At 37.5% G+C, this 23812-nt stretch overlaps 1 protein-coding gene across 3 annotated transcripts in view; it reads left to right on the top strand.

Annotated features, from left to right (window-relative positions):
* RDX (radixin) overlaps positions 1-22925 on the top strand; it is a 73774-nt gene extending 50849 nt beyond the window's left edge. For 2 of the 3 annotated variants that reach the window (XM_055131132.1, XM_055131130.1), the window contains exons 13-16: positions 335-568; positions 1599-1759; positions 19095-19188; positions 22330-22925. In XM_055131132.1, the coding sequence (XP_054987107.1) occupies positions 335-568; positions 1599-1759; positions 19095-19161 (462 nt within the window). In that variant the 3' untranslated portion in view covers positions 19162-19188; positions 22330-22925. The remainder of the gene's footprint in view (positions 1-334; positions 569-1598; positions 1760-19094; positions 19189-22329) is intronic. The other variant, XM_055131131.1, reaches the window with a different exon arrangement.
* The last annotated feature ends 887 nt before the right edge of the window (positions 22926-23812 follow it).

Raw genomic sequence — 23812 nt, 5'->3', positions numbered from 1 at the left:
AACCAGCAATTTTTTTCCATGTAAGAATTAATTTTGTTAGGGATCAAAGTTATGTTTTTTTATTCTATCACTCCTACGTGCTGACATTCTTCTGTAAATAAAGAGCTGTCACCAATAGGGTATGTTTTTATTACCCTTAGTAACAGAGAGATGGAGTGCTGTGTGTGTGTGTGTGTGTGTGTGTGTGAGAGAGAGAGAGAGAGAGAGAGAGATTGAGAGAGATTGATTATTAAATCAAACCAGGGCCTCTTCCCATATCTCTACCCCTTACCTTAATTGTTTTGATGATCAGTTTTTAATATCAACTGCTGATAGATTTATTTTTAATAATCAGGCTTTTGCTGCTCAGGAAGACTTGGAAAAGACCAAAGAAGAGTTAAAAACTGTAATGTCTGCACCACCTCCACCACCAGTTATTCCTCCAACAGAAAATGAACATGACGAACATGATGAAAATAATGCAGAGGCTAGTGCTGAACTATCAAATGACGGGGTAATGAACCATAGAAGTGAGGAGGAACGTGTAACAGAAACACAGAAAAATGAGCGTGTTAAGAAACAACTCCAGGTATTTACAATTTGTAATCAATTGCACATGTAAAGTACGGTTTATGTTTTTTTCATTCATTAACTGATGAGAAAGGAACATTTGATTTTTGGTAGGCTTTAGCACATGTTGATCTAGTGGTTGATTCATGATTATTTGGCTTAGAGTTGTATTATTTCTTTTCTGCTGCTGTATAACCTCATTGCATATAATAGACTTATATAATCAGCCCTTAACAAATAAGTCGATTAAATTTGATCTGTATTTTAATGCTGTGCTTAAGTAACAAGTGAGTTTGCTTTTCAAACAACATAACTTAATTGACTACCTCTATGGTATTACAAAACTTGAATTGCATGTTCAGATTTTATAATTGCAGAAGGCCAGGTTATTAAATGTATTCAATCAGATCAATATGCAACTTTTTTTTTTTTTTTTTTTTTTGGTGGCATTGAGGATCACAGGTTACAGAGCTATCAGCAGGATTGTGCTTGGCACATATGAGAATCAGGGGTTGAACTCACAACTATATTCTTACAAGACAGCAAGGCAGGCTCTCTAAACCGTTATGCTATTATTCCCCCAGGCTAACTATAGGACATTTTAATATCTGATCTCTTTCTCACACGCCATATCAGTTCTCTAACTTTTTAATTGGCAGAATCTTTTATTAATAAGGGAAAAAATTAGAACTTTTGGATAAAGCTTTTCAGATGGTATTCATTTAGGTCTTTATAAGAGTTACATTAAACCTTTTGTTTTCCAGTATTGGATAAAAATGTAAAAGTTCTATAGAAAAATACACAAATCCGTCACTGATGATGAAAGACCATGATTGTTCTTCCCTAACCACTATTGCCACCAATACTAAAAACTAAGTACACACTTTAAAGAAAAAAAATAATAATGAAATTTAACATACTGAAAACTCAATTTTATATGTATTTTTTACCATTATGTTTTGTTTTTATAGTAAAAAATTTATATATATACATATATATATACACACACACAAACACATTTATTCATACTCTATATTTTTAAACCATAGGCTTTAAGTTCAGAATTGGCCCAAGCCAGAGATGAAACCAAGAAAACACAAAACGATGTTCTTCATGCTGAGAATGTTAAAGCAGGTCGTGATAAGTACAAGACTCTGCGGCAGATTCGACAAGGCAATACAAAGCAGCGTATTGATGAGTTTGAAGCAATGTGAGAGCTGTTATTTTGCATACATGTTCTTCATAAGCTGAACCACCAACAGAGAAAAGCAGGTCTTTGCAGATTGATGGAATGCATCCCACCTTGCCAAAGCACTTATACCAGATTGACTGTGGTGGCTAAAAGACATGTTTAAGGGAAAGTTCTTCAGCATTTTGGCAATGTGATATCATGCTTGGTTTTCTTTTTTTCTTTTTTGGGGCCAGGGAATGGAGAACCATGTTTCATCGCCTCTTTTCACATTTTTCATTTTGCATTTTTTTCTGTTCAGGATTAACACTAATTATCATGTCTGATAAGTGTGTATGTATGACGTAAGTACTTTGTACATTTTAAAGGATGATGGTGACTTAGTTTCATGTTAGAGCACTCTGTTCCCTTGTCCCTTCCATATTCTTCCGTATGTATTTCTATATTTTTCCCTCATTCATAATTTCCATCTTCCTGTGCCCATAGCCACTGTTCTGCTTCTGGGCTTTGGCAGCATTTAAAATGAGGGTAGGTGACAAGGTGATGGTCTTTGATCATTGTGTACAGGATAGCTATGATCATAAAAATGATGAGAATGTTTAATAGTACAGTGTGCAGCTGGTGGCTAATTTTTTAAAACCTCAATTTAGCCACATTATTGGATATTGGTTATTTGCTTAATTAAAGTCAACAGTGACTGCTGAATTGATTAGTATTTTATATCATGTCATCCTTTCATTTTCTTTGCCTGCCAGTTCACAAATGTATAGACAGCAGATGGTATTTTCCTAGAAGAATTTGTGGATAAAACAATACCTGCAAATCACAGTTTTCTCTGAAAGACCTTGAAAGATTTATTATTTTATAGATTAATATAGAAGTGATACTTAATAAAAGAAATATGCATTTCCTAGTAATTGACGATATACCGTTTTTTTTTTTTTTTTAATTAACTTTTTTGGAAGGGCAGTATATGAGAACCTGAGCCCCAGGAGGGAACAGTGATACTACCTCACTACTGCACCTGGCGTGACTGGTTGCCCAAACACAATGAAGTGTTTAGCTGTTCTACAGGACGTCATGATACTTTCAATCATGAAGTGATATTTTTGACATTTTCTTTTCCTTCAAAATATCTGAGTGCTAATTTTTTAACTGCCTTTTTGTTGCTGAATTGTGGGATTCTGAATTACATTATACTTGTAAGCTCTCCTTGATATATATACTGTCTTCTGGGCTGTCTTCTGGCTGTCTTCTGGTGTTCTGTGTCTGAGGAAGTGTGTATGAGTGAGTGTATGAATGTTGTGAATGGGTGAGAGAGGAGAGATTGCCCTTGTAGCATCTGAGGACTGTCTGTACCTTCATTTCTCGATATAATTGTTACATGATCATTTTAGTATATTTGGTTTCTAAATCATTTTTTTTTAATGTGTAAGAATACTTAAATTGGGTTTGTTAACTCTATTTGGGGGGTTATAGTTCTAGGTTATGCTAATTTCAATTATGTCATAAAGAAATCTTTCCAGTTTGGAAGATGCTTAAATATTCTTATGTTCTAACATCATCTTAATTGTAAAACATCTAGATTTGAAGATAGGAAAGCCTTGTTTTCTCTGTGTGGTTCAGCTACTTTCCATTTTGGTATTACACAGTCAAATTTACATTTATCTATTAAAATTGCCATTTTGTTAAGCATTTTTCATGCATAATAGATTCAAGTTGTGTCTGAAAATATCTCTTGTGCTTTTTTGGTTTTGCTGACTTTAAAAGGATTAATCTGGGCAGACATTATAAAAAGGAAAAGTTGCATTTAATATATTTTTTTGATTTTAATAGGACAAAAAATAAGCTGGTTAACCTTGAAGTGACTGTTGTTCAGTGGTTGTGCATATACTTCAAAATAATAGGGGAAGAATTTTTCTATGTGCAGCATATTAGAGGAATAGGAATAACTCTTCTATGCATGCTTTAAAAGTTGTCTTCACCTTTCCAAAAACATGCAAACAATGCCATAATAGAGAAAGCTTGGACTTTCCTTGGACTTTTATTAATAGTCTTCATTTTGAATTGTGTGCACTACCATTGCTACATCAGTTTGGTATCAGTGTTGAAAAACTACCAGTTATATTTGCTGTTTATAATCTATATGTAGATTAGGATTAAAATGGATTTTATCCATTTTTAAAGCTGTGTGAATTTTTCTAAACAGAAACAACTATTTGCAATATGGGTTTTCATAGTGATTAACTAATGATGACTTTTATTATTAGAAGTTGAGAGCACATGTTCATATAGCAATGTAAAAATATATTAATGAGTATTTGGTAAATTCCATCAGGCTTTTACCATTAGCATAATTTTGTGTTGTACAATTAAGTTACAATTACATCTAATTTTGGATAACATTGATTAACAATAAAGTGATGAAAGCTAATGCCTTCAAGGTCCATTGTTGTTATTTAATCATAAATTTCTTGTATATTTCCAAAAATCCTAATCTCTTTTGGACCCATGAATCATCACATTTTAGAAATGAAAGGTAGATGGGGAAAATTTTCAAAGATAGGTTTTCTTGATTAAAAAAATCATTTAGAAGGACAGGAGAGAGAGTATACTGGGCAAGGTGCTTATATTGCATGTAGCTAACCTGGGTTCGATCCCTAAAACTTTATGGTCCCCTGAGCACCACCAGGATAATCTCTGAGTGCAGAGCCAGGCGGAAGCCCTAAGCACTGCTGGATGTGGCCCCAAAATAATCCCCTGCCCCCCAAAACACTTAAAAGTTTTCATTGCATTTAGAATTTAGTTTATTTTCCCCCAAATATATTCCCCCAATATATTTTCCAATATATAGTTTTATTGTCATTGATTAATCTTGCTATTGATATGTACTTATTTAAAAGTGCTATTACAGAGCAATTATAAATCTAGAAGCAGATTATCTTTTTCAAAGCTTCTTGCTAAATTTTAATGTAAAATTATCTTAAATGATTAGTCTATTCCAAGAATATGCAAAGCCAGGTATCTTTTGGGGTTTTGGTACTATTTTAACTGAACTTTTAGCATTTTTATTCTCTAAGACCGGTGGTATATTTTAACTATAACCTATCAATAATGAAAGGGGGAATTTAATAAGATTTGTGTTTTTAAGAAATTAGAATTATTACTTAAAAAGTTATCTTAGAATATTAAACAAGAGTTCAGTACTAGTGTTATAAGTCTAAATAAAATATACCACTTTTCCAATTTTTATTACGTTGTATTGGTGGTATTTTTAGAGGTTAAGGTAAAACTTTTTTTATCCCAGAGTGTTCTTTCTATGTATTACTGAAGAGAAAACAGTCTTTAAAAATATAGTGAATGAAGTATAGGAAGTATTCCCTTTAGTATTTATTTAGAGAACTAATGAACCAAAATTTTAATAAGGATTTTATAATATCTTTAATGATGATATGGCAAAATATCTAAGTATGAACCTCTATTTTTGGACATTTGCGGCTTTTAAATTCTGAATAAAAGTGTAGCCTTTTCTCATTCTGTACTTTGTCATTCTTTTTTATGTAGAAGATAATCTAACAAGAAAAGAAAAAAAAAAGAAAAAAAAAAGAGAGAAGATAATTCAGGTGGCTTATGTATATAGCTTATCACCTTTCCACCCTTAGAAATTATTTTAATTTCTGTTTTCTTAATTGGACCTGCTTATGTTTATCTTTCAAGATGAGATGCCATTTCCTCCCGGAAAGATCCTGATTTTTTTTGTTTTGTGACTTCAATATTGTACCTCTTTTCTGCTCTGTGAATTTAAGTTTTTTGGGTTGACTTGAATCAGATGCTTTAGGAGTTGAGAGCCGTCCCTGAGCACAGAGCACAGAGCACGGAGTAAGTCCTGAGCAGCACCAAATGTGGCCAAAAAAAACCCCTAAAATAAAAATAGTAAAAATATTGAAGTGCTATTACTATTTGCACAGAAATTTTTTTTTTTTTTAGTTTCTGGGTCACAACCAACAATAATTGTGGAAATAAATGGGATTGAACCTGAGTCAGTCATGTGCAAGGTTTATCCACTATACTATTTCTCTGGCCCTTTCGCACAGAATTTTAAAGTTAAAGATGATGAGTGGATCATTACTCCATGGCATATCCCTTGTTTTTGGTTTTTGGCCATACCTGGTCATCTCAGGGGAGCAGAAGGGGTTCGTGCAGGGTGCAAGGGATTGAACCTGGGTTGCCCACATGCAAAAGTAGCGCCCTACATCCTTTATCTCCAGCCCCCAGGGCCCATCTTTAAAATTCAGGTTTATGTTTGGCTTCAGAGTTCCAGGTTCTGATTTAATGACCTTTACTTGGTATGTTTTTTTTTTTTTTAATTAAGTAAATGGTATATTTTAGTAGATGGAAGCGCCATTAGAATGACTATCTTAAGATGTGGGATTTAAGTAATTCATCATCGTTGTAAATCATTTGCACTAATGTTGCAGTGATTTATTTTTTAATAAGAAGTTGTCACTATTTTGTTGATTCATGTTATTTGTATGCCCAGATTCCTCCGTGCTTATATCTTGTCACTTGCTTGCATCATGTTTATTTTTATTACTATTTCATTTATTTACTTTCATTTAATAATCATTTAAAAGAATTCCAATTAATTTTGATGCTAAAGCATGCCATTTAGTTTGTTCCTAAAAATAATTATTCTGGTATTAGTTTAGTTTATCTTTACTAAATCTATATAGCCAAATACCGCTTCTTAAAATGATATGAGATCAGAATTTGAGCTTATGGTGATTATCCTTTAAAGATTGCTTGTGATAAACATGAGTTATACGAACTTCTTATGCTGTGCTTCATAATGTTTGCCATGATATCCCTTTTTTTTGCAACAAAAATTAAGATTTTATTGTGTGTGTATGTGTATGTGTGTGTCTGTGAAGCAAGATAGTTTCTATTGAAACTTATTTAGGAAGATGTGAGTGGAGAGAAGGAAAGAAGTACATGCTCAAAAGTACAGGCTTAAAGAGCAAGCCAAATTAAGATATTTCATCCAATGTTTTAGACATAGGAGTAATGTATGTTTTAGGTTCATAAGACAGTACCTCCCCTCTCATTTTCTTTGTGTTTTTATGAGAGATTATTTAAAGCCCAGCATTTGTATTCTGCATACAATCATCTCACTTATAAAATTAAAAATTTTTGACTATTTTGGACAAAGGATAGTTATGTGGTAGATAACTATCATAGGAAGATTTGTGAGGAAATGTATAGAGAATAAACATTCTTGCTATAATTTCTCAAGTATGCTTCTTTTCTGATAAATAACTATATAATTTCATTTCACTGGACAAATTTTAAACACTGGTCAGTATTTAAGGATATCCTAAGAAATAAAGTATCTAATGTAAAAGATTCACTTTTTAGGTGGACTCATTCTATATCCAACTGAAAAGCTACTCATGTATTTGGTCCATATTGCTGAATTAACTATTAAAAAACTTGATGGAATTCGGATTTTTAGTTAAATCTTAATTTTCATTGTGTTGAAATATATGCAACAAAATTTATTATTTGAGTCATTTTCTACTGTCAAGTTTAGTAACAGTTATGTTGTTCAGCTTTATTAGTCTTCACATCATTTATTTTTTATCCCCAAAAAGAATCTGTGCCCAATAAACATCAAATCTCCATTCTTCCTCTTTGCAGTTCCTGGTAACCACTCTTCTACATTATTCTCTTCCAATCTGACTGTTATAGGTCAAATGAATTAGTATGTTTATCTTTCTTTTATCCGACTTATTTCACTTAGCATATTTTCAAGATTCACTCATGTTATAGCATGTATTAGAAGCGACTTTTTTTTTTTTGCTTTTTGGGTTACACCCGGCAAAACTCAGGGGTCATTCCTGGCTCTGCACTCAGGAATTACCCCTGGCAGTGCTCAGGGGGCCATATGGGATGCTGGGAATCAAACCCAGGTCGGCCGTGTGCAAGGCAAACGCCTTACCTGCTGTGCTATTGCTCCAGCCCCTAGAATCGACTCATTTTAAAGACTGAATAATGATTACATAGTATGTATATTCTATATTTTGTTTATTAATATACCAGTTAGTATAACATTCGGATTTTTTTCCTGTTTTAAGCATCATGGACTACTATGTATATTGATGTGAAATATGAGTTTCTGCTTTCAATGATGGAGAAATGGAATTATAGCATCCCATGGTATTTCTGTTTATTTTCTGTGTGTTGTTTGTTTTTTGAGCTCAGGGCTCCCTTCTGATTCTATACCCATGGAACACTTCTGGCTCAGCTCCAGGGACCATATGGGGTGCCAGCTGTAAGGCAAGTGGCCTTAGCCACTGTACTATCTCTCTGGCTCCTGTTTAAAAAAATTCTATTATAGCTTTACAATAGTTTTAACATTAATGGTTTTGATGTATGAGCAGCTCACTATCATCAATGCCCAGACTCTTCATCAATTTCTTTAAATTATTTTTATTCCTCCTTTTTTTAATTTATTTTTTAATTAGTGAGTCACAGTGAGGGTACAGTTACAGATTCAAACATTTCGTGCTTGTTTTTCCCTCATGCAGTGTTCGGGAGCCCATCCCTCCACCAGTGTCCATTCTCCACCCCCAGTGAACCCAGTATCCCTCCCACCCCCCAATCCCATCACCCCCACCCCACCCCGCCTCTGTGGCAGGACATTCCAATTTGTTCTCTCTCTCTCCTTTTGGGTGTTGTGGTCTGCAATAGGGGTATTGAGTGGCCATCATGTTCGGACTCTAGTCCATTTTTAGCGCGCATTTCCCTTACCACGTGGGAATCTCCACTCACAATTTACTTGGTGTTCCCTTCTCCATTTGGTATGATTAGTCCTCCTTTTTATTCTTTTTCATACTCATCTCTTCCTCCTTGCTTGTTAATCTCACCTCTAATCCAAGGCTGAGGGTTTGTGATTATCTGATACTATATTTGCTTGTTTTGTTTCTCTATAAGTGCAGTACTTCTTTGACTCTTTCACTTAACATAATACTCTTCAGTTCCACTCACATTGCAGTGAACTGCAAGTAAGGCCCAGCTTTTTTATTTATCTGTAATTGGACATCTGGGTTGTTTCTATATCCTGACTATTGTACTAAGTGCTGCAAAGATCATGGGTGTGCATATATCCTTTTCAGTCACTTTTTGTTTTGGGGAGACTGATAACCAAGAAGCGGAATCTGAATCATATGGAAGCTCTTTTTATTTTGGTGGGGAGGTAGTGTTATTTGGACCTTATCTATCAGTACTCACAGGCTGTTTTTTACTCTGAATTGTCATTCTGAAAGGGTTTGGGGGACCTTAACAGTTTTCAAAGATCTAACTATTAACTTTCTGGCCTCTCTAATTTAAATTTACTATGCTATTTTCTTTAAAGGTGAAGTCAGATGACATTCCCACCAGTAGAGAATAAAGTTCCTTTTTCAACACACCACTGCAAACACTGGTTATTTCCAGTCTTTTTGATATGTTTGTTCTAATTTTTAAGTGATTTTCTTGGACCACAAAAAATTTAGTGGGTATGGCCTAGATTTGTTACCAAAATGCTAATAATATTTTGTGTTAATCAGAAGAAGTATGGGTCATAATGGTTTACTGATGGACTGGAGATATTCAGAAATCTATGGTTCTCATCTTTGTGTTCTCTTAGCTGCCCAGTGCTTTCCATTTCTGAATAGTTTCCAGTCATAGTATGCTTAGAAACTCAGATTACACACTGTAGTCTATAGTATCTTTAACATAAGGGTGTAGGATCTTTTCTAATTGTCTTGTTAGTTCAAAAATTTTGGAGGGGGAAACACACCCAGCAGTTCTCATGGGCCAGGTGTGTGCCAGGATTTGAACTATTTTGTGGCTGCAGCCACATGCAGGGCAAATGCCTTAGCCTCTGCGCTCTCTCTGTCTCCTCTCTCTCTCTCTCTCTCTCTCTCTCTCTCTCTCTCTCTCTCTCTCTCTCTCTCTCTCTCTCTCTCTCTCTCTCTCTCTCTCTCCCCCTCCCCCCATCTCTCTTTTCCTGGCCCCAGTTTTTAAGCTTTATATATATATATTTTTTTGGCCCCAGCTTTTAAAAAATAGAATACTCTTAGGTCCAGATGTTTTCAACCGAGAACAATTGATACATAGCCAATACAGTTGTTATTAAGAGAATATTGGACAGATTGGAAGCAGCATCATATAAAGATATTTGCATGCTTTTGGAGTCAATATCTGGGTTTGATGACCCTGAAACTGTGATTTTGTGACCTCTGGGAATCGTGGTCATTGGAGCCTGTTTTTTCATCTTTACATAAGGGTAACACAATAGATCTTATGAGCATATACAAGATCTTGTAATAATATACAACTACTTTGTGGCCTGTTAGAGGTGTTAATAAATACCAATTGTCTTTTTCACAATATTTTTGTTCACTTATCAATGTATGAATGTCAATACTCGTACCCAAATCTTTTGGATTCTATTCTTAATATCTTTTGTTTGCCTTTAAGATTTTTTTTTTACTTGAAGATTTCTTTTTTTCGGTGAAGCATGTTTGTTGAGAGTATGCCAGCCCTGTGCCAAAGACCAAAATGTGGTTTATCTCCCACAAACAAATGATTTCAACATGTTTGTATATTCCTTCTTCAATTTATTAATACTGGAGCATGACAAGTCGGCGTTCTCTGTCTACACTTACCCAGTGTTAATTTGCTCTAAATATCTTGTGTATGCTGAAAACTTCTAGCCTAATCTCCCCCACTGAACTTCAGATGTATATATCTAGCTACCTACCTTATCTTTCCACTTTGTATCTGATGAGCATCTCAAACTTACTGTGTCAAATCAAACCCAAGGTCTTTCTCTCCAAACTTCTTCCTCGATTTTCCACTTCAGTCAACAAATGGCACTTCAGTCAATACATGACAAATCTCTTCTTCCTTTATAACTTCCATCCATCCTAACCACAAACCCATTGGTTCAGTATTTAAAATGTAGAGTATGTCTCAAATATGACCAATTCATACTCTGTCCATTGCTATGACCGTATTCCACAATCAGAGTTACTTTGATTGTTGCTATGGCCTTCGGATTGATTTCCTTGGTTCTTTGACTACCCACAGCTCATTACAGACATCTGCCTTTGACCTGCCTTCTATTCATAATCCTATCATCACAGGGGTTATATCCTCAGTACCCATCAGTCTAGCCCTACTTGATCCCTTGCTGATTTCAGATCTCATCTGATTTCCATGTTACTTAATTGAAGCCAACTGGTTTTCTTGGTAAATGAGATGAAGAAGGCACCATACATTAGACTCTGAAGGAGAGGATCCCTATGCCAATTCTTTAACAATGTGTTCATAAAATTTAGGTTTTACAGAGAGAAGAAACTAAATATATCAAGGAGCAAAGACTTCTAAATTGTGCTAGAGCTGCCCATTTGTGTTATAAAATCTACGATATTTTCAGCTTCAGAAGAAGGTGCAATGAAACACTCGAGGATAATGAGAAGAAGCACATCTGAATGTCTTTCTTTTTAGGCAACTGAAGTTTGGAATCCTGATGGAATCATGACATTTCAAAAAAATGCCATGAAATTTTTTGAAGGGAAGCATCAGGAGAGAAAGTGGACTTAGCACAAAAGCTTAGTGAATACTGCCATGCTAGGTACTGCCAAAGCAAGTGGGGTTCATTTGAAAGGGTCACTGGGACAACTTGCAGACTGTAGGGATGAGAAGCCTATTACAGGGTTTTAAATGAACACTGGTTCTGACAATAAGAAAATCATTGAAAATTCCTCAGAATTTGAATTGTTCCACCTAGCTGCACTATATCGTATCTCCTGGAAAGTTCGCATAAACGAGTGCACAGAACAGAAAAAATTCTCATGCTGTTTGAAGCTGACTCTGGCGTGAATCTGATCCCAGATCCTCACGCAAGTCCCTGAGATTAAACCTAATAAAATGAAATCCTGGTATTTACCTCCTTGAAATACCCCATATCATTCTTAATCTCCTTAAATAATTCCATTCCTTCATGAAACATGTATTGGTGTTTGAAAGTGTGCTCTGAGGATTCATAAATGAATTTTGAAAATATTTAAAGTAGTTTAAGCATTCAAGGTCTAAAAGAAATAGAAGTACTAAGTGACTGAGCCAAGGGATATATTTCTACAGTGGAGCACTTGGCCTTGCATGTGTGAAGTCCTGAGTTCAGTCTTTGACTCTGCTAAAAAATAATTGGCACTGTAAGAAATAAAAAGTGTGACATTGAGACGAACGAGAGAGAAGGATCTGGGGAGCAATCAACCAGCCTGTTGGTAATGTCTTGGGATGTAGAGGTTACGGATAGAAGTTATCAGGAACAAGTACCACCTGGCTTCTCTTCGGGGCCAAATTGAGAGATTATTGTGTGCCTCAACTCTGGTTTGCACAGAAGACAAAGGGAAGTTGCACCACAGGGTAATTTCCAATGCTAGAACTAGGATCATCAACTGTGAGCTGAAGTCAGCAAGTTTAAGATTAAAGCCAGCTCCATTGCTAAGTAGACAGAGATAAATAGTGATAGGATAGCTCAGGCTGTGAATTAGCAAAAGTCTATTTAGAAATCCAGCTAATTCCATGGACCTCTGCAGAGGAAAGATTTTGTGTATAATCCAGAGCAGCTGAGAATCTTGCTGGGAGAGGGTCTTCCTTCTATTCCACTCATACTTGGTTGCCTAGTACCTGCCAAATACTATGTGATAGTTGTTGAGAAAGACTAGATCCTTTTATTAAGGGGCTTGCTTTCTGTAAGAAAACAATAATTAAAAGGCGTGAACTATAGTATAGAGTGAATCATAACTGTCAGTATTCAACCATTCCTGACCTTTAAAAGCAACAACCCATTTTACTTTAATTTCTGATTTCCAGAGACCTCCCAAGCAGCGCTCAGGAGGTCACTCCTAGCAGTATTTGGCCAACTAACTGAGCCAGATGCTTCACTGTAGGGTCTGACAGTGCTGAGGACCATGCAGTACTGGGGACAAAACTTAGATCTGACCCCTGAGCTATCTCCACATCCCCATAAAATCATTTTTTAAGAAAACAGTAAGTTGAAATCTCAAAAATTTCACATCTATTAAAAAAAATTTAGGGGGGCGGGGGTGGAGCTCTAGTACAGCTGGTAGAGCTTTTGCCTTGCAAGCAGCCAACCTGGGTTTAATCCCCGGCATTTCATATGGTCCCCAGAGCACCGCCAGGAGCATTCCTGGGTGCAGAGCCAGGAGTAGCCCCTGAACATCACTGGGTGTGACCCAAAAAAGCAAATAAATAAAGAGACTTGGAGAAAAAAATTTAGAAAATACTTTGAAAGACAAATGCTGGCCAGAATTGGCCCATTAGACTCCAATTTACAGTCTTGGCTTTAAGAAGAAATAGCGTATCTTGCCTCAAGCATCTAGGTAAGGCGGACTGGTGATGTGGCGCAATGGTTTGATCCCCAGAACTCTGGAAAAATAAATAAATAAATCGAGGAGGCCAGAAAGAGCTTTGCTTAAGGAACAGAGAAGAGGCGGAAAGTACGTCTGCTGCTGGAGACAGAACTGGAGAGGAGCCAGGCCACGGGGCATTACCTCTGTGGCTGCAAGAAGATTGCAGGGCCAAGGTCCCCTGAGTAACTTGGCCTTGGAGGACGAAAACACTACTATTATACTTATTCTAGGAAAAGATAAATTAGATGGAAATTAGACGAACCGAGGAGCAGTAGGACAGACAGAAGGACAAATTTAGCAAGACTGCTGGAACAGCACGGGTTGCAGCAGCCCAGAGACAGGACACAGCTTTGTTTACTGCTCAGATGTCACAAAGGCGCAGGCCTCCTCCACCGCTGTGTGTGCCTGCTTGCAGGCCAGTAACTGATCCATAGACTGCCATCAAGGCCGAGGCCGAGTCTGCGTTTAGATTTTGCTTTTTTAATTTTTTAAATTAGGAGTACTGCTGTTTGCTTAGCCATTGATTAGGCTGATTGAATTGGGTATGAACTCCACAATTTTGCTTTTCTTTGAACTGAAAGCTATCTCTGTTTCCAACTGGAGACATAACCGGAATATATATTCATAATAAATTCATAATAAAATATATAATAAATATATTCATAATATATTCATATTAATATGTATTCATAATATATTCATAAATAAATAGGAATGGATATATTTAATGAGCTTGAATTCTTGCTTTAAATACTTGTGGCTTAAATATAAATTGAGGTTGAATGTAGAGTGCAGTTACCTGGAGAACAAACCCTACCAAGTTCAGCTGTTTTATGTTATGGGCTAGTGAGGCCAGCTTGTAGAGAGAGTCATTTTCAAGGTAAGGTGAACCTAACTTAAACAGTTAACACAAATGATTCACTCCTTTGGGGTGAGAAGGCATCCATTCCCTTTTGTTGACTGTTAAAGACCTTTGGAATTCTAAGATGGGTCTGTGCTCAAAGGATCTCAGAAATCTAGAGGAAAATGAAATTCAAGAAGCAGGAAGAAAGTGAAAAAAGGATTTAGATTACTTAGTAGGTATTGACTAAAATATTTATCAGGAACCCAATAAACACTGCTTCAATAATGTGAACTGAACTCTGAAAAAAAAATCTTAAAGAGTCTGAAGACCAGAGGAAAGGAGACTCCTGCCTACAGAGTTTGCATCTGGAGAAATACCATGGGGGAGCCTGTGAAAGGAAGTCATATTTTTGTTTGGGGACCACACTAAACAGTGCTTGGGCCACTGTACTTGGGACTTAACCCTGGGCTCCTGCATGCAGTGTGTTCCAGACATATGAGCCATCTCCCTGACTTGTCAAGGTTTTGGGGGAGACTGGATTTCAGGTCAGTTTAACCAGAATAAACATCTGTGTGAAGAGATTGCTCAGTTATTTTGAGCACATGACAGGATATTTCAGTAAAGTTCACCAGTCCTTGAATATCTGAAGAGAGCACACAGCATAATTAATAATTCTTCCCTTCTGTTAAATAGAGTTATCTTACTATATTGGAAGTTCATCCTTTTCCACCCTGGTAATATTGCTACTTGCAACCTATGTCCAGGGTGCATTGTAACCTCTGTTTCAAACTATTGTCAATTTGTTCACCCTTGTGTCTATGTCACTGTCACTGTTATCCCATTGTGGTGAGCAGGCCTTCAGCATATAGCTTGCAGTCCCGTCCCTCAGAACTGGATCCCGTTGCTAATTGATTTGCTCGAGTGGACACCAGTAATGTCTCCATTTTGAGACTTGTTACTGTTTTTGACATATTGAATATGCCACGTGTAGCTTGCCAGGCTCTGCCGTGTGGGTGATATACTCTTGGTAGCTTCCCGGGCTCTCCAAGAGGTGCGGAGGAATCGAACCCGGGTCAGCTGTGTGCAAGGCAAATGCCCTGCCACTGTGCTGTCGCTCCAGCCAACCCCTGTGTCTATCATTGTCTTAATTTTTTTTTTGTAACTTTAGCCTTGTAGTGATTCTTACTACATGGCAGAGTTTTCTTAGTTTCATTCCCTTGTTTTGATAATAAATCCCTGACTAGTTTTGACTTTTTGTTCTCATATAAATTTTAGAATTAGTTTAAATCGTATGTGAAAAAAATCTTTTGCTTGAAAATGGATTAACAGATTCATTTGGGAAATAATTCCATATGTAGGGGTTGGAGAGATAGTTCGGTGCTTTACGTGCTTGCCTTGAACGCTGCTGACCCGAGTTCAATCCCCTGCATTCCATATGGTTCCCTGGGCACTGCCAGGAGTAATTCCTGAGTGCAGAATTAGGAGTAAGCCCTGAGAACTTCTGGGTATGGCCCCCCCCCCAAAAAAAAAAACAACAACAAAAAGAAATCCCACCTGTATTTTGAGTTGTGAGTATGTTCAATCTCAATTTTGTTACATCTTTAGTGCCTTTAGTAAAGCCGTTTAAATTTTTCCATTAACCTTAATTTTTTGGCTAGATTTACTAGTAAGCATCTTAATATTTTCATCTTTTTAAGAATTACATTTTAAACTATCCATGTGTATAGATATAAAGTTGACTTTTGTTGTTCAATCTTACATTTAGGGACCTTGCTTAATTCTTAATATTATCATAATTTGTATAGTCTCTTAGGTCTTCTGAAACCATCTTGTACAGAAAGTCCCAGTGCTTTGTTTGCCTTCTCAGTCCATGGCTTGACTGACACTTCTGGCACCGTGTTGACTCTAAGTGCCAACTCATTTCTGATTTAGAGGACTTCTAACACCTTAACACTTGCTACTACTTTTTTTGGGGGGGGGTGGCTATAAATTTTGGTACTTCCTGCCTATCAGGTTAACAAGACTTCTTTTAGTAAAATATATATGCTTGGGGCCAGGGAGATGCTTACAGTGGGTAAGATGCTTCCCTTGCATGCAGTGGACCCAGGTTCAATCTCTAGCACTACATATGGTCTCCCAATCTTATTTAGGAGTAAACCCTGAGTATCTCCAGATGTAATCGCAAAATAAAACAGCATAGGCTTATTTCGTTTTGGGGCCATACCTGGCAGTGCTTAGGACTTATACCTAGCTTTATGCTCAGGTACCCCTAGGAGACCATACGCAGTTCTAGTGATCAATACCAAGGTTGGCAATCACTTTAACCCCTGCACTATCTCTCAAGCCCCAAGTTTTTATTTTTTTTTTTTGGTTTTTTAGAATATCTCAAAAGATTTAAAATGTGTCAGATGCAGTATTTGTGTTTATGCTTTTGTGCTTACAGGCATATTGGTGTAGTTAAATTTGCTAATGTTAAACCAAATTTGTGTTCCTAGAATAAGGATACATGTCCTCACCTATGGCTTGATTCTCCACTAACCTTGAGCATAGTGTTGTGAATATCCTGCCTCTCTCATATTTCCCTATTAACTCCCCTTCAAGGATTGATGTCTTGAGCTCAAGCACTCTTGTGCCATGGCACCACCTGGTGGCAACTGGGGGGATTTCTTACTTACTGTTCAGTTTTTTTTGTTGTTTTGTTTTTATTTTATCACCATGTGGAAAGTTACAGAGTTCTCAGGTTTATGTCTCAGTTATACCGTATTCAAACACCATCCCTTCACCAGTGCCCATATTCCACCACCAAAATCCCCGGTATACCCCCCGCCCTCCACCCCAACTGTATAACTGATGAATTTCACTTTATTTTCTCTTCACCTTGATTACGTTCCATATTTCAACACAAAACTCACTATTGTTGTGGGAGTTATACCCCCAAACATAAGGAAGCATTTGATAATTAGTTTTCCATTAAAAGATTGTATGTTTTCAGGTTTTAGAAAAGGTTGCGCGGCTCAGATGTGTCCCAGTCCTGAATCCTGGAGCCGTGTTAGTAGCTGCTCAGTGTCGCCAGGGCTCCATCTGGAGAAGGTGTGCTGGCTGCACCTCCTCCTTCCGGCTCCCCGGTGTTGTTGGCCCCAATTTGGGTCCGGAGCATTTTCCGGGCCGCGTTGCTCACCAGAATGCCTGGCCGCTTCTCTATTGAATGTGGCAAGATGGCGCTGAGGGTGGGTCGAGGGCGACTGTTCAGTTTTAGAGATATGAAAGACTGTCCTTTTCCTTTTAATCCCTTGTTTAATTCTGTCTTCTTTCTGCTACCTTCTATTTATGTACTTGACTCCAGACTATTTCTCTTGTTTTTCAAAAATGTCTCACTGTTCTAATACAGATCACTCTCTTTTCCTTCTTTTGTTGTTTCTTTGTTCTTTTGAGTACAGATCTACTTAATTATGATTACTCATGGTGAGTGAGAGTAGTACTGATGACTCAGGGGGAAAAATCCAGCAATACATTTTACAATGACATTTGACACAATAAAGTGTCAGCTCTGCTAACCTTCAGAGTCCTTGAAAATACTTAAAGTTCCCTACAAATGTTCTTAAATTTCAAGGCTTCCTTAATCATCTTCTTATTAATTCCACCCGCTTAATACCAAGCTCAAGTGTTAAAATAATAGGAATTTCACTGTTTCTATGTTTCTAGCTTTGACAAATCTGGGGTTGGGTGTTTGGTTTAAAATTTACTATAAAGACTTGGTTTTTCATTATGGGTTAAACTGCCTGGAAACAGAACTATCATCTCTTACATGGTTGCCATGGGTAACAATGCCCTTTTGCTATGAGAGAAAAGTAACTTAATTTCTAATTGCTTACACCAGAAATGCAGAAAATGCTATCCCCAGAGAACTGACATATGGAAAAACTTGGCTGACTCAGCACTTTGTGTTAACTGTGATTTGAGGGTGAGATGGGAGGTGGTCAGAAAGTATCTCTAAGGACTATAAAAGAGAATGGCAGGGTAGTCAGCTCATACAGACAGACCAGAGAAAGTGGCGCTGAGAGTGAAGTCTTTAAGTCTTACACCATGGCAATGCCAACATGACTGCAGGGAAGGTAGTTTTGTTTGTTTTAACACCCCCATTCCCCACCTTTGAGTCTGCAGAATTTGAGTCCTCAGAATTTGCATTTTCAAATATAGCAGCAGTTGATTTCAAAGTTACCACCACAAAATATTTGGTGAGTCTATTGGTGCCTGAAAGACGTTTTAATAGTGCTTTGGTTAATCAAAAGAGAACCCCCCCCCACCCACACAAAATATAAAATTTTATCTTTAGCATAATAGTTACAAAGCCTCATGTGCATGACTTTGAGATCCATTGTTTTGTGAAATTAGTTTGTGTAGAGTTACTGAGGTACTACAACCGCTAGAATTCTAGCATGTATTTATACAGGGATTTAAGGGCCACATCCAGCAATGCTTGGGTGTTACCAGGACCTAACAGTGCTCTGGAACCATGGGGTGCCAGAAATTGAACATAGGGCCTTGCACATGCCTAGCACTTGAGCCATATCCCTAGACCTAAAGCTGTTCTTTAAAAAAAATTTTAATGGATCACCATGAGATATAGTTACAAAGCTCTTATGATTGGGTTTCAGTCATACAATGATCGAACAACCATCCCTCCACCAGTGTACATTTTCTACCACCAATGTCCCCAGTTTCCCTCCCTCCACCCCCACCCCACCTCATCCCCTACCTCTATGCAGACAATTTCCTTCTTAATTCTCTCTCTACTTTTGGCCTAAAGCTATTCTTAATTTCACATTATAATAATGGAAATTCAAAAGTGGATTAGGAAAACAAGCTGGACATTCAGTATTAGGGAGGCAGTCATTTTGGCAATTTGGTGACCTAGGTGGCCTTACAAAGCCTGGCATGATGAAGATGTTCCTGCCATTTCATACCAGTGGGCTACCTTATGCCTTTTTTCACATGTATTCTAACATCTTGGTGTCTCTTTTGCAAGGTGGGGACCCAAACTATATGCATTATTCCAGATGCGTTCTTGCCAAAGCAGTATAAAGCAAATGTAGGAGGAAAAAGACTCCTTCCCTCATGAGGTAAGTACAACCAGATCTGGCCCACCTTGTCAGGGTATCTGCCATGCCTGTCTGAGGCCAGGGTGATGGCAGGACCCATCATTTCTGAATCTGTTCACCCATAGTGTAGTGCTTCCATTCTCATCAATTCCCAAGGAGCTGAACCTGAGTCTACCATGACAGCTTCAGATTTCACCCCTTCAAGTTCTCCGTCCTTTGTTTAAATCTCTTGGGTTCTTTGCTGATCAAGGGCATCTTCCTCCATCTGAATGATTTTGAGATCTGAAATTTAATAAAATAAAGGTTTTTGCTGGAATCTCTTTGTGTGCTGATAGAACATGCCCCTTAGCTTGTTTTCTTACCTCTGTGAAAGCAGCTTCTTGATGAGGAGTGGATACTAGAATTAAGCTCACACATGACACATAAAATGTTGCTGAAAGATTTTTCCCTATTATAAAATATTTTTAGTGATGCCAGATAGTTTTTATTGAATATAACTTTCTAAGCAAGTTTTTTCCAATAAATAATAAAATTTATTATACTTTTTAGAAAGACAGTAAGTACATGTTCAGAAGAGAACATGGGTTTCTCCAAAGTAGAGAAGCAAGCAAAGATAAAAGCAAGCAAAGATACGTAGAGACAAGCAAGGGAAACACATGTTCAAGGGAGAACACAGGCTTGGAGAATAAACCCAAATTACTTTAAAATCAAGTGCCATATTGGGTAGAATTTCAGTTCTACCAAAGTAGTATCATGCATTCAACTCAATTTTCAAAGATTAAAAAACCACTGATCAACACGATTTCCAGAATAACATATTGTTTCAAAATCTTTAATTTTTCTGATAGTTTTTTTAGTTTGCTCCATAACATCCTCCCCTTCCTTTCATCATTTTTGCTGTTGCTGTCACAATGATTGGGATTTGCACACATGTTCAGTCAAGGGGCTTGATGGGAGGTGCCTATTGTCTGTGATGCTTGCACACTTGACCACAGACTCACCGAGCTTTGTACTCCTTTAGTTGCGGCGCTTGTGCACGTACCCTCTGGGGCTTCCTTTTTTTTTTTTTTTTTTGCTTTTTGAGTCACACCCGGCGATGCACAGGGGTCATTCCTGGCTCATGCACTCAGGAACTACTCCTGGCGGTGCTCAGGGGACCATATGGGATGCTGAGAATCAAACCCCGGGTCGGCTGCATGCAAGGTAAACGCCCTACCCACTGTGCTATCACTCCAGCCCCCTGGGGCTTCCTTTTAATTGAGGTTCACAACTGATGGTTCTGGTGCTCATAGAGGGCTCACTAGGGGGTCAATTTTCTGGCTATGGCATTCACAAGTCATTTTAGTTGTGAAACTCACCAGAGGTCACCCCTTTTAATGGTGCCCACATTAACACTTAGTTGCTGCATGATCAGCAATTGCTTGTGTGATCAAAAAATCTTCCCTCTTTCCCTCCCTTTCTTCTATCCTTCCTTCCCTGTACTCAGGGAGTGAACTCAGGCTTCATACATGCAAGGCAAATGCTCTTGCTGAGTTATTTCTCTAAGCCTTGAAATAGGTTTTTCTGAGCCATCTCATTTTGAAACAAAACCATAGACATGAACTTGACCTTACAGATTTTGAATGGAATTTTTGAGTTCCTTCAACTTGCTGATTAAGACTTCTGTGGTTTTATAAACCTAACTCTAGTGTTATGTAAATTTATAACATTTTATATTTTATATAAAATATATTTTATATTTTTCTTATAAAATATAAAACTTTGTGGCTTTATGGTGTAGAATATATGATCATCATAAACTTAAAAAATTTCTAAAGTGAGAAAATTGTAAGTATCCATACATTTCAAGTGGGGATTTAAAACAATTATTTGCATCCTTGGCCTTGAAAGGTGCTTATTCTGAAATGAATTTAAGGTCATACTACCAAAACATTGTCAGAGTTTCAAAATCCACTTAAAAAGTATGTGACATGTATTCATTTTAATTCATTTGTTTGGAAAAGAATTTAGCTGACTGAATTCATGGAACCCAATTAATTACCCTTATCCTGCTATTTGAACCAAAATCCTTGGTTGAAACATGTTCCATAGATAGCAATCAAGACGCTTAGCCATCCATATTTAATCCCTCTCCTTCAATGCTAGCACTTATATCAGTGTTTCTGTTTTCTTTGCTGATTTGTAAAATCCTGCAAATTGAAATTTGTCTAATGTTTTGCTTATTTTGTTTGTTTTTCTTTTGGGACCACATGGTGGTACTCAGGGCTTAATCCTGGGTCTGTGCTCAGGGATTACATCCGCTTTTGCCAGGTTCCGGGGACCATATGGGATGCTGAGGTCAAACCCAGGTTGGGCACATACAAGACAAGTCACCTTACCCGATGCACTATCTCTATGCCCAGGATGTTCTACACTTTTTTTTATTCATTGATTTTCATCTGATTATTTTCTTGCTTTTTAGAATAAATCTTTTTAGTTTGACTCTGTGTTATTGTCATCAGAAGTAGGCAAAGAAGATTTCTGCATGACTCACTAGAAAAGTCAAGATCAAATGATAAAGAGATTTTGAATTATCCAGAGATGAATTTATTAAAAAATCAAGAGAATTGGAATCCACACGTCACTCAGCTTGAAATGTCACATTGATGGTAGACTCTAAAGAACTGTCATACTCCTCCCCCAACCCCTGTTGAAGTTTATAGTTGCTAACGTTATTGATCCAAGAAAAAGAACATGGTACTTCTGGTGGTTTTCCAGTCCTTTTCCCACTACTGTCATTAGCTTCTTTTTTCAATTCTGGTTTTTTTTTTTTTTTTTTTTGTGTGTGTGTGTGTGTTAGGCTGGGGAGTGGGAGGACACCCAGCAGTGTTCAGGGGTTATTTCGGCTCTGCACTAAGGTATTATTACTGGCAGTGCTTGGGTACCATATTGGATGCTGGGAATAAAACCCAGGTTGGCTAAGGCAAGTGCCCTACCCATTGTACTATCTCTCCTGCCCTTGTAACTACTATTGTTCTTCATCAGAAGTTTCATCCTGCCTTCCTATAACTGGTGTGAAAAGGTGTTTTGGGGTCATGTCCTTTTCAACGCATTTGGAGATAGTTATATTTTGTTTTCCTCTTCTGACTTGACTTTCCTATTCATTTTCTGTGTTTCATGCAGGTTCCTGCCACCTGATTTATGGCCAATTTCAAGATAAGGACCTACCAATACATGTCTGATGCTCTGAATGTGTATCTCCCCCAAGTCTAGAATTTCAGCAGATGGATGAATGTTCCCTCAACCAGGGCTTTTGCCAATGGTTCTCTCTATATCTCAGTGTACCATTTTCCCCCTTTCTAGCTATTTGTCTCTCTCCAGCCCTCTTTGTTGCCTTTCCTAGGGTCAGACCTTGGAAAGATGGGCATGGACCCAGGATTTCTGCACTGATTGAACCCTACAGTTCCAAGCCAGCATATCATCTTCATGGCACCATCCCCCAAAGCTAAAGGCATCAGATTCTCAGAGTCCACTTCTTTTTTTTCTGCATGACTAGCTTGTATAGAGAGATATACGGAGAGAATTTATAAGAATTTCCACTTTTTAAAAAAAGTACTTAACTTCTTTTGGGCTTTGAACTAAGAGAATACTCAGTGATGTACGACTCTGATAATTTGTGTATATCTGTGGAATCTTGAGGAATTGATGCAACATTCCTTTTCCTGTCTGGGCTGTTTGTATACTTGTATATATGTAGCAATAAATATATTCTAACACCAGTCTGTTGCTTCCTTCCTTTCCACTTGGTTTTGAATCCTGATGGTAAATAGGCAGAGAAGATCACATTCTCAAGGTATTGTTCCATCAGAGGCACTGGCTTACCACATCTTAGGTTCTCACCCTCTCTGATATCAAAGTATTTTGGGGCAAGAGAAATAGTATTGTGAGTAAGGCACTTGTCTCACATGTGGCTGTGGTTATGACCCTGGTTCAAATCTCTGGCACCACACGTGGTACCCTGGTCACTGCTAGAGGTCACTCCTGAGAACAGAGCTAGGAATAGCCCCTGAGCACTACTGGGTATGGTCCAACCCCCCCTAAGACAACCAAAGAGTTGGTTTGGAGTTGACCTTTGTGCAGAGAAAGGAATTTGAAGAGTTCAGTGGCAGAACTGGGATGCGAAGCAGCATTATTAATTCATCAGGTGACACTATTCCTGGCACTCTGAAGTGGCTTGAATGTCCAAGGGCTGAAGTGTAGAAGATTGGGTGACAGTTTGTGACATGAGTCAGCCATTTTAATAGTCACTCTTATATCCTTTAACAACTTACTCTGCTGGGAATCAGTAGCGAATACTTAACTGGGCACAATGCTGTCTCTTAAAGAGTTTCCAGAAAACAACCCCAGATATACCAATATGACATTGAGTTTCCCACCAAACCTGATATTTTTCTCTGGAAAAGTAAATACTAAGTCTAGCTGATTAGGAACAGTTTCTTGCTGACGGGGACACATATGCGAACATCTTATTTGACAGTGATAATGACTTTATTCTAGTACCATGAGTGTTTGTTTCTAAGCCATTCTGATAATTTGTTTGAAAACTTTGGTTACCAGGTACTGTTCTATCTTAGACGACAACCACACACTCTGCTGTGGTTTCTAG

Source organism: Sorex araneus, chromosome 3 (genome assembly GCF_027595985.1).
Source record: "Sorex araneus isolate mSorAra2 chromosome 3, mSorAra2.pri, whole genome shotgun sequence".
Taxonomy (NCBI): domain Eukaryota; kingdom Metazoa; phylum Chordata; class Mammalia; order Eulipotyphla; family Soricidae; genus Sorex; species Sorex araneus.
Note: the sequence above shows the minus strand (reverse complement) of the source record. Positions and strands in the feature narration are given on the sequence as shown.